This window comes from Gorilla gorilla, chromosome 2, assembly GCF_029281585.2.
Source record: "Gorilla gorilla gorilla isolate KB3781 chromosome 2, NHGRI_mGorGor1-v2.1_pri, whole genome shotgun sequence".
Classification (NCBI taxonomy): Eukaryota; Metazoa; Chordata; class Mammalia; order Primates; family Hominidae; genus Gorilla; species Gorilla gorilla.
In genome coordinates, this window is record NC_086017.1 from 195,977,353 (window position 1) to 195,995,712 (window position 18,360).

Sequence of the window (18,360 nt, forward strand, 5' to 3'; positions counted from 1 at the left end):
AACATCAAGACTTAGATTCATTAGATTGAAATAATCAAATTACGTGAGTACTGGATTGGGAAGATCTAGGTGGACAGGGTTTTAGTTGACCATAAACTTAGTATGAGCCAATTGTGTGTTAAGACTCAGATACATGAAAGTACTGGTACTACTGGGCTGCCTGTTTGAAATAAAACTGCTAAGGCATTTTGTAGGCTGTTGATAAACTCAGCCACATCCCACAACTGAGATGGTGGAAGGTTTTAAAAACAACAGTTAAAAAAAAATAGTGGGTTGTTTAATCTGAGGAGAAAAAGTAAGTGGAGACATCCCTGCCTAGAGATGGTAGAAGGCTGTCCTATGGGATTAGCCGTATTGCTCCAGAGGGAAGGCCTAGTATATAGTGGGTGGAAATTAGGAGAAGATGTATTTCAGTTTAAAATGACCTACTTATGATGTAACAGCTCTTGGATTTATTCATCTCTTATTGTGGAATGTATTCAGATAAAGGCAGGATGACCAACTGATGGAAGTGTTTTTAAAACTTTTTTTTTTTTTTTTTGCTCAGTGGGAAGGTCTCAGATTCTGTATCTGTCTCAAGAAGCTATTATTGGAGACATAAGTAACCTCTAATTCGGTTAGTTGAAATTCCTATTAAGACTGATTTCTGTCACAGTCAAAATACTGAGAATTTGTGTTTTACCAGCAGGTGGCACCTCCTGCCTGCTGCCTCAATTTTAATCTTTACCCTTGGTGAGGAACCTCACCTTTTCCTTAGAGTCAGAATATGTAAGGCTATTCACTATTTTTGCTTTTCTCCAAAGATCAATCAATATTTGTCCTGTCTTAGTTATAGAAAATAACTTTTGGATCTTGTCACATTTTGGACAGGTTGTGGCTTTTATTTATCTGAGAAAAGATTTCAACCTATAATTATAATTTATTTGTATCATAATTATTATGGTAGGATAAAAAGGAATTACAGTGTTTTCTGTCTCATACATCTTGAGACTTGCCTTTTCTTCTGGCTTTCCTCATATGCGTTTATATATGTTCAAGTGTTTCCCACCCTGAAACTAAGTCAAGCAGCAAACAAATTATTTTGTTTGCCCCACGCCATCTCTAATATCCTATGCTTTCTTGTTCATCCATTCTTTATAGAGCCAGATGTCTTACAAGAGTTGTCTCTGGCCAGGGATGATGGCTCACACCTATAATCTCAGCATTTTGGGAGGCCGAGGCGGGTGGATCACTTGAGCTCAGGAGTTTGAGACAGCCTTGGCAACATAGTGAAACCTTGTCTCTACAAAAAAAAAAAAAAAAAAAAATTAGCTGGGAATGGTGGTGCACAGCTATAGTCCTAGCTACTCTGGAGGCTGAGGTGGGAGGTTCACTTGAGCCCGGGAGGTTGAGGTTGCACTGAGCCAAGATCACGGCACTGCACTCCAACCTGGGTGACAGAGCAAGACCCTGTCTCAAAAAAAAAAAAAAAAAAAGAGTTGTCTCCATTTCCTTACCTCCTTCTCATCCCTTAACCTATTCCATGTCTATAAATTCTGTGGACCCTTTTATTTCTCATCTTACTGGTCCTCAGCAGCATTCAGCACATGAAGACTTCTTGAAATAGTCTGTCCATTTTTGGCTTCCCTGATATCATGCATTCCAGTTTTTTCCCTACCTCTCTGACTGCTTATTGATTCTCTTTGTTTATTCTTCTTCCTTTTCTTTACTTAACCAAGAAATGTTAGGATTCTTCACAATACCCTTCTCTTCTATTTTTATATCAATGTTTGTCAAGATGTCTGTGTACCATTTACTTCAAAATCATTTGAAGATATTAGTTAAAAATGCTTTTTTTTTTTTTATTTCCCAGGCCTACTGAATCAGACTCTCTGGGATTGGTGACCAGGATTTGTAGTCAGCTTTCAAGATGTCCCTTAAGCACATTAAAGTTTACAAATCACTGCTTTACATTCTTCCCTAGGTGATGTAGGCACATGACTATCTAACCAGTGTTAACAACCTAGATTGCTCTTCTGAATTCTGAGGTCTATAGAGTAAGTTGCCCATTTACATTTCTGCTTGGATGTTTTGTAGGTACCTCAGACTCTGTTTCCTCACAAAGCCTTTTCTGAGGATTCCTGTGTTAGTGAGTGGATCCACCATGCACCTAACGCAAATTGGGTGATTCTTGTCTTTTACTTGTTCCTGGCTATTCTGCCTCCTGACAGTTTCTCTCATCTGTTTCCACCATGCTGTTAATTCTGCCACTATCCTAGTCTAAGTGCCCATCATTTCCCTCTTGGTATATTATAGAATTCTCCAAATCGATCTCTTTGTACACATTCTTACTGTACTTCATTTCATTTTCTATACAGCAGCCAAAGAGAAATGTATATCAAATCTAGATATGATGCTTTCCTAATTTTAAAATATTTTAAGGACTTCCTATTGTTTCTGAGGTAGAGACTAAATTCCCTAACATTTTCTAAGGCTCTGCATGGTCTACCCTTGCCTAACTGCCCCTAATTCTCTGTATTCCTGTTATACTAGAGTTCTTTCCAGTGTCTTAACATCCCTGTTCTCTCTTTACCCAGAGCCTTTGTGCACAGTGTTCTCTCTGCATAAAAAATCCTTTCTCATTTCTTTGTAGCTCAACTAGCTCTGTTTATTTTCAGGTCTCAGTGTAATTGTCCCCCAGATTAACTCAGATCCATTTCTTTCTAAAATACTATGCACTGAAGTCACTCATTCAATGTCAGTTCTCTGCAGCTAGCCTATATATGTTTAGGGACCTGTGTAAGTTTAGGAACATGTCTGTTTTTTGTCATTGCTGTATGCCCAGCATCTGGTTCAGTGTCCTTGATAAATAGTTGTTGAGAGAATTTTTAAAAATATATGAACTTATGTTGTAGAGCTTGCTTTGAAAGTATGCTTTCAATTTAACTCTAAGAGGTTTGAACTAAGAACCAAATGTAGAACTTAGTATTTGCAACACATATGTCATAATGATGGCTCATGTGGTGTGCTGTATGCCTGATGGCTATCTTATTTAGTCCTTCTAACATACTTGAGGAGTGCTTATTATTTACCTCCATTTTCCAGAGGAAATAGACACACAAAGGGGTTGAGTAACTTGCCCAATATCATTGAACCAGTGAATAGAACCACCATAGATATACACCCAGGCTGCCTGGCTCAGGAGCCTCGACCCTGTACTGTACTGTGTTTCATCCCACAGTTTATTCTTTGATAATCTCAGACCAATGTGTTGTTATGTAACTCACTTTGAAACAGAGAGGACTAAGTAATTTATGAGTTTTGGGAGGATATTGAAATATATGAAAAAGAAAATACAAATGAATTTTAGCATAACCATGGTAAATATACCTGAACAATTGACTGATTTGAGTTGCTAGCAGTGTTTTCAAACTAAGAAACCATGCTAATCAGTTAACTGTGGAAACAGTATTTTGGGTTATTTTATTTTGCTATGCTTAATATATGTGTTTTTATTTGTTTTTGAAACAACGTAGAGGTATAAATAATGAGGCATTTTAATGCTGTAATGTGAATCAAGCTTAAAGGACTTGAAAAATAATATAATTTTAAAAGACCCTTTTTTTTTTAGATGGAGTCTCACTCTTGTCCTCCAGATTGGGGTACAGTGGCATGATCTCGGCTCACTGCAACCTCTGCCTCCCGGGTTCAAGCTATTTTCCTGCCTCAGCCTCCTGAGCAGCTGGGATTACAGGTGCCCGCCACCACACCCAGCTAATTTTTGTACTTTTAGTGGAGATGGGGTTTCGCCATGTTGGCCAGGCTGGTCTCAAACTCCTGACCTCATGATCTACCCGCCTCGGCCTCCCAAAGTGCCGGGATTACAGGTGTGAGCCACTGTGCCTAACCTAAAAGATCTTAATGAAGCCTTATGTTAATCGTTACTAAGCTCTCCTTCCAGCTTCATTTCACATTTCTATGAGGGTCAGATAATTCAAGGCTATTTTTGTAGCAGCTGTAGGCATACATTTTTGCATTAAGAGGTAATGTCAAAGAGTGGACAGTGACTACAAGCCAAACACAGAGTGAGGCAGTAGGAGCTTTCCTTGTCTAACCCATACCTCCTCTGAGAAGATTTGAGGAAAGGAAAAGAGTGTTGATGTCTAGCACATTGCCCTATCCCTGAGGCTTGATTAAAGTGCTGGTTCTGAGGAGTCAGGTCTTTCCTAGATTATTTTATCATCATACCTGAAAGAAGAAAAGAAAAATACATACACACATATACATGCAGAGAGATAATCTAATCTATATTGCTGTTTGGGATGTTTGTATACCAGTCCTGGGAATACCAGCTGTCTAGCTCTGATAGCCTGTGGAGATTTATCTGTGTGTGTATATCTGTGTGTAGATAGATATGTTTATCTGTTTTGGTGTATGTGTGTATACATACGTATGTATATATAATTTTGAATCATTTTCACACAGTCAAGTTTTCCTTATCTGATAGTCTTTTAGAATATAAATTAAGAGAATTAGTACCATCGCTCCAAAAAGCGAAGGAATCTGCATCTGTTATTTCTTTTCAAATCATCCCATGAAATAGGGAAAACCAGAGATTATATCTTCACTTCACAGATGGTAAGATAGTCACAATGCAATAAAATGATCTATTCAGTCACTCAAACCATTGACAGGCTTAAATTTAGGTTATCTGTCAGCTCAGTTTTTTATTTGTATATCCACATTGCCTTCTTTAATACATCTTAAATATACATGAATATCCGACAAGAGAAGCAGTCTTTTTTGGCCCATCATAGGCCATACATTGAAGAAGAGATTAGAGAAATAGTTACTTGTTTTCTTTTTTTGAATTTTGGAGACCCCAAATTCAGTGATTTCTTGCATCCTGCAAGCTTTTGAGACTGAGTAGAATATTCTTAATATTCTTAAAGCAGGTATTGCTCACAGTGTCTATCTCGAAAGCCCTTAATCTCTCAGCATCCTGTAGAGAGGCATATGTAGACCAGGTCTGGCTGTATGAACTGAGGGCTTTGCTGCAAGAGAAGGACTTGTTCTTTCCATTCTGCTTTCTTTCAGGGCTCTCATCAGAGGAGCCTCCCGAATGAGTTTAGAGGGATATTATCTGAGCTTGGGCACCAGCTACTCAAGGTGGTTGTTTACTAATCCGGGAAATGCCAGCTGCCCAGCTCTGTGGAGCAAGGCAACTCTGTGAGGATTCTGTAGGAAGTTGAGTCTTTGTGTAGCCCTTGCCAGTGGGGAGATGGAGCGCTACTGATCCCACTTAGCTCATTTTCAGGCATCTAAGAGATTGCCAGCAGGGATTATCCACTGGACAATATAGTTTGTCTCTCTGTAATCTGATTCTGGGAAGCAAAGCTTAAAATATGGAAATAGATTTGGCTTTAACTAATACTCTGTTTTACTTATGGTTTTAAATGTTCTAAATTGATAAAGACCTGGCTTCTGTAAGAAGCCAGATTGAAAGTGTTAATTTGGATGGTTTTGCCTTAATTGAGTTAGGAACAGTTAGTGGCAGGCATAAAAAGTATGTGTATTTGGTTTTTTTAAAATTAGTAATTTTGTGATATTTGTAAATTCATACTCAGTTGCAAGAAATAATGTAAAGTGATCCTATACCCTTAAACCAATTTTCCCCAATAAGAGAGCATCCCATGAAACGATGGTACAGTCGCATAACCAGGATATTGATATTAATAAGGTAAAGATACAGAACAGTTTCATCACCACATGGATCCCTCATTTTACCCTTTTATAGCCACACCCACTTCTCTTCTGCTCCCACCCCCTCCTTAACCTCTGATACCCAGTAGTCTGTTCCTCATCTCTATAAATTATAATTTCAATAATGCTATATAAATGGAATCATAGAGTGTGTAACCTTTTGGGACTGACTCTTTAAACTCAGCATAATAATTCCTTAGTGATTCACCCAGGTTGTTGCACATATCAGTAGTTGGTTGCATTTTATTGCTGGGTAGTATTCCATAGTATGGATGAGCCACAGTTTGATTAACAGTTTTACCGGTTGAAGAATATCTGGGTTGTTTCCAGTTTGGGGCTGTTAAAAATAAAGTGGCTCTAAACATTTCTGTATATGTTGCTGTGTGAACATGTCTTCTTTCCTCTAGGAGAAATGTCCAGGTTTACAATTGTTGGATCATATGATAGTTGAATGTTTAATTTTAAAAGAAACTGCCAAATAGTTTTCCAGAATGCCAGTACCATTTCACATTCCCCCAGCAGTGTGTAAGTGATCCAGTTTCTAGTCTACATCCAGCATTTGGTGAAGTCACTGTTTTATTTTAGCTATTCTGGTAGGTGCATAATGGTATCTCATTGTGGCTTTAATTTGCATTTCCCTAATGACTAATGATGTTAAACATCTTTTCATGTGTTTATTTGCCACACGTATATCTTCTTTTGTGAAATGTTTCTGCATGGCTTTTGCCTCTCTTCTAACTGGATTGTTTCTCATCATACTGTTGAATTTTTAGGGTTTTAATATATTCAAGGCACTAGTCCTTTATTGAACTTGGTTCTCCCAGTTTGTAGCTTTCTTTTCATCCTTCTTAACAGGATCTTTTGCAAACCAAAGGTTTTAATTGTGATGAAGTCCAATTTATCAGCTTTTCCTTGTATAGATTGTGCTTTTGAAATCAAGTCTCAGAACTCTTTGCCTAGCCTAAGATCCTGAAGATTTTCTCCTATGTTTTTTTCTGGAAGTTTTACAGTTTTGTGTGTAACTTAAATGTGTGATCTATTTTGAGTTAATTTTTACATAAGGTATGAGACTGAAGTCGAAGTTCCTTTGTGTGTGTGTATAGATACCTAATTGCAGCATTATTTGTTGAAAAGGCAATACCTTCCTTCTTTCCTCCACTCAGTTGCTTTACCAGCTTTGTCAAAAATCAGCTGGGCTTATATAGTGAATCTAATTCTAGGTTTTCTATTTTGTTCCATTGATCCGTCTCAATGGATCCCACTGCCAGTACCACATAATCTTGATAACTGTAGCTGTGTAAGTCTTGAAATTGGGTAGACCGATTCCTCCTGCTTTATGAAAATTGCTTCAACTATTCCAATTTCTTTGACTATCCATATAAATTTTAGAATAATCTTGTCTATATCTATGAAAAATCTTGTGGGAATTTTGTTATAAATTACATTAAACACATCAGTTTGAGGAGAACTGATATTTTTACTATGCTGAGTTTCCTAGTTTTTCCATTTATTTCACTTTTTTTGTAATTTTTAGTATACAGGTGCTATACATGGTTTTTTAGATTTACGCCTAATATTTCTTTTTTTCTTAGCAGTTTTAAATGGTATTGAATTTCTAATTTTGGTATTCATATGTTCAGTAATGGCATATGGAATGTTTATCTTATATTCTGCAATCTTGTAGAACTCATTTATTAATTCTAGAATGCTTTTTGTAGATTCCTTGGGATATTCTATGTGGACAATCATGTCATCTGCCAACAGAGACAGTTTTATTTTTTCCTTCCCAATCTGTGTGCTATTTTTTTCCTTTTCTTGCCTATTGCATAGGCTAAAACTTCAGCACTGTATTGAAGAGAGGTGAGAGCAGACATCCTTGCCTTGTTCCCAGTCTTAGGGTAAAAACATTTGATTTTTCACTATGAAGTATAATATTAGCTGTAGATTTTTTGTAGTTACTTTTTATCAAGTTGAGGAAGTTCTCCTCTATTACAGTTTTTCTAAGAGAGTTTTCATGAATGGATATTGAATTTTGTCAGTTGCTTTTTCTATGTAATTAATATGATCGTGTGATTTTTTTTCTTTAGGCTATTGGCATGGCATATCGTAATGATTGGTTTTTGAATATTGAACCAGTCAGTCTTGCATCCTGGAATAAACCTCACTTGGTCATGAGGTATAATTCTTTTTATGTAATTGTGAATTATCATTCCTAATATTTTGTGAAGGACTTTTACATCTTTATGAAGAACATTGGTCTGTAGTTTTTTTTGTAATGGCTTTTCAGGTTTTTGTATCAGGGTAATACTAACTTAACAAAATGAATTGAGAAATGTTTGCTCCTCTTCTGTTTTGTGGAAGGGATTGTATAGGATTTGTTTTCATACTTTTTAAATGTTTGGTACAATTCTCTAGTGAAACCATCTAAACATGGAGATTTATTTTTGGGGGATTTTAAGTTATGAATTCAATTTCCTTAATGACTATAGGGGTATTCAAATGAGCTGTTTCATGTTAAGTGAGTTTTGATAGTTGTGTTTTTTGAGAAATTGGTGCACTTCATGTAAATTGTCAAATTTATGTGTGTAGAATTTTCATAGTATTCCCTTATTATCCTTTTGATGTTGTCAGTGTCTATAATGATACCCTCTGCTTCATTCCTGATGTTTTCTCTTATTCTTTGTCAGTCTTGCTGGAAGTTTGTCCGTTCTAATCAGGAAGATAAAACACCTTAACTAAAAACACCAATTATATCCAAATTGCTAAACGCAATAAATATTTTTCAGATCTTGTTCATTCTCAATTCTGTTAAACAGCAATGATTAGTTCTTCCTTCTTGAAAGTCTATATCCTGTAGATATCTGTGACTGTGTGCCCTTCTGATTTTAAACCCCAGTGACTTTTCCTGAATCAGTTTGTTTCTATCCTCTGACCATTTCATAAATATTGGTCTTCCTCAAAATGTAGTCCATTTGTGACTGCTTTTCATCTCACTCTATTGTCCTTGGACAATTTTATTTCTATTCATTGTTTCCTCTGATAACTTAGAAATCTGTAATTCTAACCCAGATGTTTCAGATTACTATACTCAATTTCTTGTTATTCAACATCAAAGTGAAGGTGTTCCTCAAATCTGCTGTGGACCAGATTGTACTTAACTTCTTCCTTCTAACACCTCTTCCCACATTTCTTATGTCATCTTGTGACCTCTTCATTCAACCATCACTTAAACCAGAAACCTAGGAATTATAGACTCCTCTCAATGCCTTCCAAACCATGATCAATCTGTCACCAAACCCTATAGTTATAAATAATTTTGTCACTGTTCTTTATACCTGTTGTCAGTACTCTAGTTTAGTCCACCATTTTTTTTCTTTGATGACTGTAATAGCCTTGGTTTCCAGTCTTGGTTTTTCAGATGCCCCCACCCTACAGTCACCATAGTGATCTGTCTAAATGTATGAATCTGATGATTTCACACTCCATTAAGCCCTACAGTATATCCATAGTACTTAGTACCAGGCCAGGCACTTAATTCCTTATTTTATGCCCTTAATGATTTTAAATATACTTTAAAAAATAGTTTCTACCTGATAATTATATTATTTGAAGTCTTGGGGTATACTACTGCCCTTTATAGTTCCTCCAGACATTCTTGTATGGTGTATTATTTAATGAAGTGTTTTCAAATTTTTTATTTTGAGCACATATTCAGTAGGACTTTATCAGTAGTTATTTTGCCTGTGTTTAGGTTGATCTCTGGGGAGTTTTTGAAGTTGCTTCTTTCAAGTATCTGAGGAGTATCCTTTTTCAGGATCACTTTTTTTTATACTTTAAGTTCTAGGGTACATGTGCACAACGTGCAGGTTTGTTACATATGTATACATGTGCCATGTTGGTGTGCTACACCCATCAGCTCGTCATTTACATTAGGTACATCTCCCAGTGCTATCCCTCTCCCAGCCCCCCACCCGCCGACAGTCCCTGGTGTGTGGTGTTCCGCACCCTGTGTCCAAGTGTTCTCATTGTTCAATTCCCACCTATGAGTGAGAACATGCAGTGTTTGGTTTTCTGTCCTTGTGATAGTTTGCTCAGAATGATGGTTTCCAGCTTCATCCATGTCCCTGCAAAGGACATGAACTCATCCTTTTTTATGGCTGCATAGTGTTTTCAGGATCACTTTTTATGTGAACCTCTTGGCTCAGTTGTTCTCATACTAAGGAGATAGTATAAATTCAAATCCCAGCTCTACCTGTAGACAGGGTCTTGATTACAGATTCTTGCTGAGTATAAATTTACCCCCTCTGAGCCCAGGCTGAGACAGATAAACTTCCTTGTCATCTTCCTGTGCTAACAGACAGATTTTTTTTTTCTAATTTCCTTTCATTGAGGATGTGGCTTTTTAAGAATCCCAGTTTTAGGCAGGTCCTCTGCTTCAGTACCCTCTGTTAAAAGGGTTTAAGGCCTCAGCTTCTTTCTGGCATTAAAACCCAAGCTCTTCTGTGACCAGCAAACCTACAGGATAGGATTGGTAACAGCTTGGAACTTACTGCTTTGGTTTTCAGTTCCCTTTTCACTTTTGGACCTGGGTATTGCCCTTACTATCTTAGGAGCTCAGCTATGTATTTTAAAAGACGTTTATTTTCTCTAGCATTTCTAGGGAAGTCCTCCTGCCACCAACTCCCCATTCATTACCTAGCCCACTGTATTCTCAGTCAGGGTTGAGATTTGCTGTTGTAGCTCTAACACTTTTTCAAATCTATCATTTTACCTCCTGTTTTTGAGGAATCAAATCTACATGTAGTCATGAACAATATTCTTAAGTAAAGGAAGCAGGATGGATCAGGGATAGCCCTATAATCCTTTCAGGATTGTAGGTCCTTCTTTAGTCACCTCTCTCTCAAATAATAAGAGTTCCTTAGTTTTGACCTTTTTATCAGACAGGTGTTAGTATGTGGAGATCTTTTTCACGTAGTGCCTTCTCCCTCCTGATGAGATTTCTGCCCAGAACATAACCCTTCCAGGATTTTTAAAAGGAAACCATTTCCCTGTAGTCAGCAGAAAAGGAAAGAATACTGCCGAAGTTTGATGCTTGGTTACTTGACAATTTCCAGTCATAATAAGCTACTGTTTCTCCCTCAGACTCTTTCCATTGAAAAGGGTCAAAATTATGGGTTATCATTTACTTGATATGAGTGTGTACATGATGAATTTAAAGCAATAAAAATATTATGAAACTGAGAAGTTAAATCAACGTTAAAATAGCAGGTTTGGAGGATTGTGACAAAATGTGGGCAACCTTAATCACCTGAGCCATCAGCAGGACCAACTGTATCCCGTTATCAATTTGATTTATTTGCTTATGGTTTTCTTTTTTTGCGAATTTTCTTTACAGATCTGTGAGACGAATGCATATTTTCACCTAGTATTTGTTTTAATGATATTGTAAACTCTTGATAAGCTTGTAAGATATATGTAGTGTTTTACTTAAATAACAAAATTTACTTATTTTCCCATGTTGTTGAATGTAATTCGTATTTCTTTTTTTTTCTTTCCCATTTTCCCTTCCCCTCCTTCTTCTGCTCCCTCTGTTAGAAAGATGCAGTGAACACCTTAATGCATTAAAATAATTTTTATTCTTAAACATATTTAGGGTACATTTCCAGAAATAGAATTACTAGGTCAAAATGTTCTGTTTTGCAGACTTTGACACATAATGCCAAATTGCTTACCAAAAGCATGATATGAAGTTATATCTTCCTAACAATCTAAAAGCATCTTAAGCAGACCTGTCGTTATGAGTGGACCACTGGACAGGGTTGTGGGGCTGATGCTTTCTTTATGGTTCCTCTACAGGATACGGTGCCTGTCATAGTTGATTACTGCCTTCTGCTGCAGCGAAAGTGAGTATGCATTGCCTGTCAGATTCAATTATTTTGAACCCAGGTAGCCTCTTGTTTATGTATAAGCCATTGCTAAGAATTCTATGAATTTGACTGAATAGATTTAAAAATATTAATTTATAGAAATTTGATTCTTTAACAGTTTTCAGTTCATTTACCTAATAAAATTAACTTCCCTAAGACAGATGCTATGGATATATCATTTATTTGTCTGTGTGGCAGGATATTGGAGATAAAGAACGTAACTAGCAAAAGAGCAATACTACTTAGGGGTTTTAAAAGTAAAAAGTGTATGATTCATTATATGTATATATACACACACACACGCATATATATACACACACATATCTACACACACACATACACATATACACACACACATATGTATACACACACACACACACACACACATTCTTCTTTTTTTGGTATATATACTTTTTTTTTTGAGACGGAATCTCGCCCTGTCACCCAGGCTGGAGTGCGATGGTGCGATCTCAGAGCTCACTGCAACCTCCGCCTCCTGGGTTCAAGAGATTCTCCTGCCTCAGCCTCCCGAGTAGCTGGGATTACAGGCATGCACTGCCGCGCTCGGCTAATTTTTTGTATCTTTAATAGAGACGGGGTTTCACCTTGTTGGCCAGGCTGGTCTCAAACTCCTGACTTTGTGATCCACCCGCCTCGGCCTCCTGAAGTGCTGGGAGTACAGGCGTGAGCCACCATGCCTGGCCTGGTATATATGCTTTTATGAACCATCACTAGAACATAGTATTTTATACTATTCAAAAAAGGCTAGATTCATTGTGCTTATGCAGTACTATTTTTTGTTTGTTTGTTTAAAATAAATCAATATAAATAAACTCTTGATTAGGCTTTGTTAGTTTAAATTGTAACTATATAAACTAGCCAACCTGGCTGGACGTGCTGGCTTACCCCTGTGATCCCAGCACTGTGGGAGGCCGAGGTGGGAGGATTCCTTGAGCCCAGGAGTTTGAGACCAGCCTGGGTAATATAGGGAGACCTTGTTTCTACAAGAAAATTTTAAAAAAATTAGTTGGGCATAGTGGCATGTGCTTGTGGTCTCAGCTACTCAGGAGGCTGAGGTGGGAGGATCGTTTGAGCCCAGGAAGTCAAGGCTGCAGCAAGCCATGATTGCACCACTGTACTCCAGCCTGGGTGACAGAGCAAGATCCTGTCTCAAGAATAAATAAAATAAAAAATAAACCAACCAACCTGTGCTAATGCACAGGGTTTTTTTTTTCTTTTTTTTCCACACTAATAATGATAACCAGGTATTGTTCTAAACCCTTTACATTAATTTATCTAATTTTTATAGCAATTTATTTTTATAACAGTGAGGTCAGGATTATTATCATCCACATTTTATATAAGATGTGCCAAAGCCAGAAAGTGATTAAGTTACTAGCCAAAACTCAGTCCCACAGCTTTTGCTGGCAAAGGTGGGATTCAAATACCTGAGTCTAGCTCCTGTGTTCTTGGTTTCAACCACTAGCTTGTACCACTTTGTAAGTGATAGAGAACAAATGTGAAGATTTAATGTAGATGCTCCCAAAACCCTATGCAACATGACTTGGTTCATGAATTTATATAAATTCTAGTAGCCTGATTCAGAAAAGGTTGGGTCATACTTTGAAGTATCAGTAAAGATTGTCAAGAGGGCAGTAATTTGCTATGTCAGACCTTTGATGATGAAGTCATAGATAGCTATAGTAAGTTCTGCTTACTTGGGGCTCAAATTTATTCCAGTGTTTTAACTCTAGTGTTACGTAATTAGCAAAACACATCGTGTTTATAGTAGGGATCTTGTTGAGAACATTACTTTTTTTTTTTGGTGGAAACAGAATCTCGCTCTGTCACCCAGGCTGGAGTGCAGTGGCGTGATCTCAGCTCACTGCAAGCTCTGCCTCCCGGGTTCATGCCATTCTCCTGCCTCAGCCTCCCGGGTAGCTGGGACTACAGGCGCCCGCCACCATGCCTGGCTAATTTTTTGTATTTTTAGTAGAGACAGGGTTTCACCGTGTTAGCCAGGATGGTCTGGATCTCCTGACCTTCATGATCCGCCCGCCTCAGCCTCTCAGAGTGCTGGGATTACAGGCATGAGCCGCCGCACCCGGCCAAGAACATTACTTTATATTACACATGGTCTTCTTTATGAGGGCCTACGGGAGAAATTTCTTTCCGGTGTTAGGGCCAGAAATACCTTTGTGTCTCTTGAATAGCTAGTTGACTTCTAGCTGATGGACAGTGATTGTGTAGTTAATCATTGTTTCCTAGAAAGCAAAGCGCCATGATATGTCTGCTAACCTGACCCTATCTTTTTCTAAATTAGTTTTCTCTTTACCTCACTTTCACACTCAATTCCTTGTTATATGTCCTGTATTTTTAAAGCAGCCTTAATAGTTTATGAATCAGTTTTACATATTCTACTTAACCCTCATAAATACAGTGTAAAGAGAGAAAATGTTATCCTCATTTTCAGATGAGGAAGTGGAGGTGTAGAGGTATTTCTAGTACTAATAAGTACTGGAATCAACTCTGATATTCAAATTGAGATAATTTGTAAAGGAGATGAAGTGAAGTGCCTGAAGGACTAAATTTTATTTAGAGTAAAACGGCTTATTTTTATAAAATGGACTATTTCTACCTAGAATGATACCTGACACAATATAGCTATCCAATACCTGATGGTTGAACTGATGAAGTAATTCTGCCTCCTGGTTTGCAGGGTGACTTGTGATCATTATCTTGAATACTAGGATACTGTCACAGTGACATAAAGTTGAAGTGGGCCTAACAGTTGTAAGATGAAAGATTATATAGGGAAAAAAATTGATTATGTTTTTCCAGAATATTTTGTTATTCCCTAAAATATTCTGGAGATAAGCTTTTCTTTTTTATATGATTTGGAAAGGAAATACTCTCTAACATTTATTTCACCTATTGACTGGCTGAGAATGCAATAATTTCTGTATTGAACCACAGCATATAACATAGAAGATAAAATCTGGTCTAGATTTTCACCAAATTAGGATCTATTTATTATTTCTTTATTTTTGTCAACTTCTTTCCTATAATTTTTCCTGATTCCTTAGCATGCTTTCTCTGTATTGTGTCAGAAACAAATACAATATTTGTTGTTGGAGATCTCAGAAATAACAGGAACAGCAGTCATAGTATATACTCCTCACCTCCAAGAGGAAGAGAATCCTTCCTCAGTTCAGCTCTTCCTGGTGCTTTTCATACCTCTTTTCTTTCTTCCTCCTCCTGCTCTTACATACACACTCTTAGGTCAAGGCCATGGACATTTTCCCTGGACCATAGTACAAAGAGCGTATGGATGGCTTCCCTTTCTCTCAATTCTGTTTTCTAACACCGAAGACTAGATTGTACTAGATCCTGCCTCTGCTTGGGAGAAGTTCCAGCATGTGTGTTCTTATTGTCTTTCTTTCCCTCCTTGTCTCTTTCCCTAATTCTACTCTTTGGGTTCTATTCTAATAGGAGAAAAAGCGGGAGGGCAGCAGTCCTAGAGATATAAGAACGGTCAGGGCTGTGAAACTAGGCATTGGGTCAAACGCTCCCTCTTTTGTTCTAGATCTGTGTTGTGCTTGTTTGCTTCTTACCATACTGGCTTTTCTTTTTCATCAGAATGTTAAGATTCTTCTATATATGGGCCTGAGCTTAGAAGGAAAGGTTGAATAAGCCGTTTGATCAACTTTAATTGTTTGCATCTAGGCCATCTTTCACTTCCCTTCTATTTCAAACATGCAATGACTAAAGATTTATTAGATACAAGAATTCTATGTTTAATTAAATAGTTCAGTCTAACCACTTAAATGGTAGAGTTTTTAAAATTTTTTTCTTAGAGTTGCCATAGATAATAAGGTTAAAAATGGTCAGTTCCCTATGCTAAATTGTAGCGGAGGATTGTCAGATGTAAGTAGCTTCATCCCAGCATAGTATTTTTTCTCCTTAAACTGGATCCTCTCTTTATACTATCCTTTTTGACATTTGGTCCTATTTATGTCTAAGGTCTTCTCTTCTGCATTTCCAAATTAGCAAAATATCTGTGACATTAACATTGCTTTAAGGAATGTTCAGATTTTGCGTAATACAAACACAATCTTACAAAATGTCATCTAGTACTCAGCCAGCCAATTTCAGGTAACTTCTTCCACTTCTAGATTCATTACTCAATCCTGTTCCCCAGATTCCTTTTATATTAATGTCTTCTGATTGAGTATGTTGTTTTTATAGGCAGTCCTTTTATTTTCACATATTATATTGTTTCTTGGGTGAAATTATAAACATAATACATGCTCTGAAATTAATTTTAACTTAGTGGCACAACCATTATTACACTATAATCACTGTTACCTCATAGTTTCATAACTCAGATAATTCAGTACCCATCAGTAATATTAATTAAGCTAGTGGATATATGTATTCCTATTTATATTTAATAACACTTTTATAATGTAAAATCATTTTTACTATGTCACAGTAATCACATTTGTTTTTCTCTGTAGGGCATACTATTCAGTGTATTATGGACATCTTTCTTGGTTAAAATTTGGCATTAGAGTCTTTTGTAAATTACTTAATATCAGAAATGACAGGAATTCTGTTTTTGAAGACTTATACTTTATTTTCATAATTTGGTCTCTGTTCCACAATTTCATTTCAGTTTGGTTTTGTGTATTTTTTTTTTCAGTATTAAACGAAAGACACAATGTCTTAAGGCTTTTTGTGAATACTTCTGATTTGTCATTTTACCTATGCAAAATATAGGCTATATGTTAGCATATATATGGGTAGCCCTAATGTCAGTTTTACTTTGAAAATAGATCCAGAGTTTATGTAAACCATAATTATAATTTTGAACGTTGTTTAAAAATAGGGTTATGTGATTATATGTGAATTATATAGCAATGAAGCAGTTATTTTAGAAAAAAGCAAAATGGGTGCTCTACATGGATGATACCGACGACTTTGAGTTTATATCACTGTAAGGAATATCCACAGTTGTTAAGAAGCCATCGTTCCAATGGCTTGTGTTATGTATGCATCTGAACCAAAAATGTTTCTGTTAAATCCAAAGTGAACTTGAAGTAGTCTTTTAATTTGTTCACTCATGTTGTTCAACATCAGGACTATTGTTTGAGAAACAAAAAGATCTTAATTATCAAGACTTGTTGAGGAACTGGATGTTTAAAATTTTATTAGGGTGGTGCAAAAGTAATTGCAAATTTCATCATTAATGGCAAAAATTGCAATTACTTTTGTACCAACCTAATATCAAAGCTGGGGTAAAAAAGGTGTTTTTAATTTTATAATAGCTATATTGAGATATAATTCACATACCATAAAATTCACCCTTTTAAAGTATACAATTCAGTAGTTTTTAGTGTATTCACAGCTGTGTAACTATCACCACATGCCCTTTTAAAGGAAATCTTTATGAACTGTGGTACCTGTATAAAAAAATAAAGCATTTTGAACATAATTTGTTAAAATTCATTTGAATTTTGCTTTTGCTTTTATAGATAAGGAAACCAGCCCACATCAACTTTGGATGTATTAAATACCACTTGTATTTGGTGGGAATTTACTTGTTTGGTTCTGGTTATATATTTAGTATGGATTGGCAAGGGTTAGGATTGATGCCCTTGTTCCCCTTCACATACTTCTGAATTTGTAATTTCTTATAACCAAAGTAGCTCTTCACATTTAAAAAATTATGAAATCGATAATGTACAAAGTAAATTTAAGTTGTCCTCTTTTTGAAGTCATAAATGATAAACTTCAAAAATACCTTTAATGTGAGTACTGTTATAAAGTGAAGTTTGTAGAAATATCTCTTTGGTCCTCTATTATTCATGATCGATTTTCTGTTACACTGGCCATAGGGATGCTAAGCTTGAAATGGTAAACATCAATTTTGAAGTCAGCCCTTCTAGGAAACAAAGATAGCACCCTGGAGAATAGTGCCTAAATATAGAAAAAAATATGAGAGCTACAAATTTTTGTATGTACTTGTCTTTTTTTAAATTTTATTTTGAGATAGAGTTTCGCTCAGTTGCCCAGGCTGGAGTCGATCTTGGCTCACTGCAACCTCTGTCTCCTGGGTTCAAGCGATTCTCCTGCCTCAGCCTCCTGAGTAGCCAGGATTACAGGCGCGTGCCACCATACCCAGCTAATTTTTGTATTTTTAGTAGAGACGGGGTTTCCCCAGGTTGGCCAGGCTGGTCTCAAACTCCTGACCTCAAGTGATCTGCCTGCCTTGGCCTCCCGAAGAGCTGGGATTACAGGCGTGAGCCACTGCACCCGGCCTGGCCTGTATGTACTTTTCTATCTCCCCTCTTTCCTGATGCACTAATAAATATTCTCCCAGAATGATGAGAATTTGTCATTGAATATAAAAAAATTTTTATTTTAAGGTAGAGATGCAAACAGGAGTTGCTGAGCCTTATTTTTCTTGCTTCTTTATATTATAGCTTCTAATTGGTTAAGAAAGAAACGTGTGGTTTTGCATTTACCTTAGCAGCATCACATGCTACTTGTCACAGGAGTGCCTTGTTAGTTCACTTTTGTAGCCTTTACTGAATTTTTAGCTCTCTAATTCTCTCCCCAAGCCTTTTTGTACTAAACTAAAATATATAATTATCTTTTTTAGCATGTTCCTTTTAACAACACATTA

At 36.7% G+C, this 18,360-nt stretch overlaps 1 protein-coding gene across 2 annotated transcripts in view; it reads left to right on the top strand.

Annotated features, from left to right (window-relative positions):
* VPS8 (VPS8 subunit of CORVET complex) overlaps window positions 1-18,360 on the top strand; it is a 239,072-nt gene that overhangs the window by 62,680 nt on the left and 158,032 nt on the right. For both annotated transcript variants that reach the window (XM_063704436.1, XM_004038141.4), the window contains exon 21: window positions 11,599-11,645. In XM_063704436.1, the coding sequence (XP_063560506.1) occupies window positions 11,599-11,645 (47 nt within the window). The remainder of the gene's footprint in view (window positions 1-11,598; window positions 11,646-18,360) is intronic.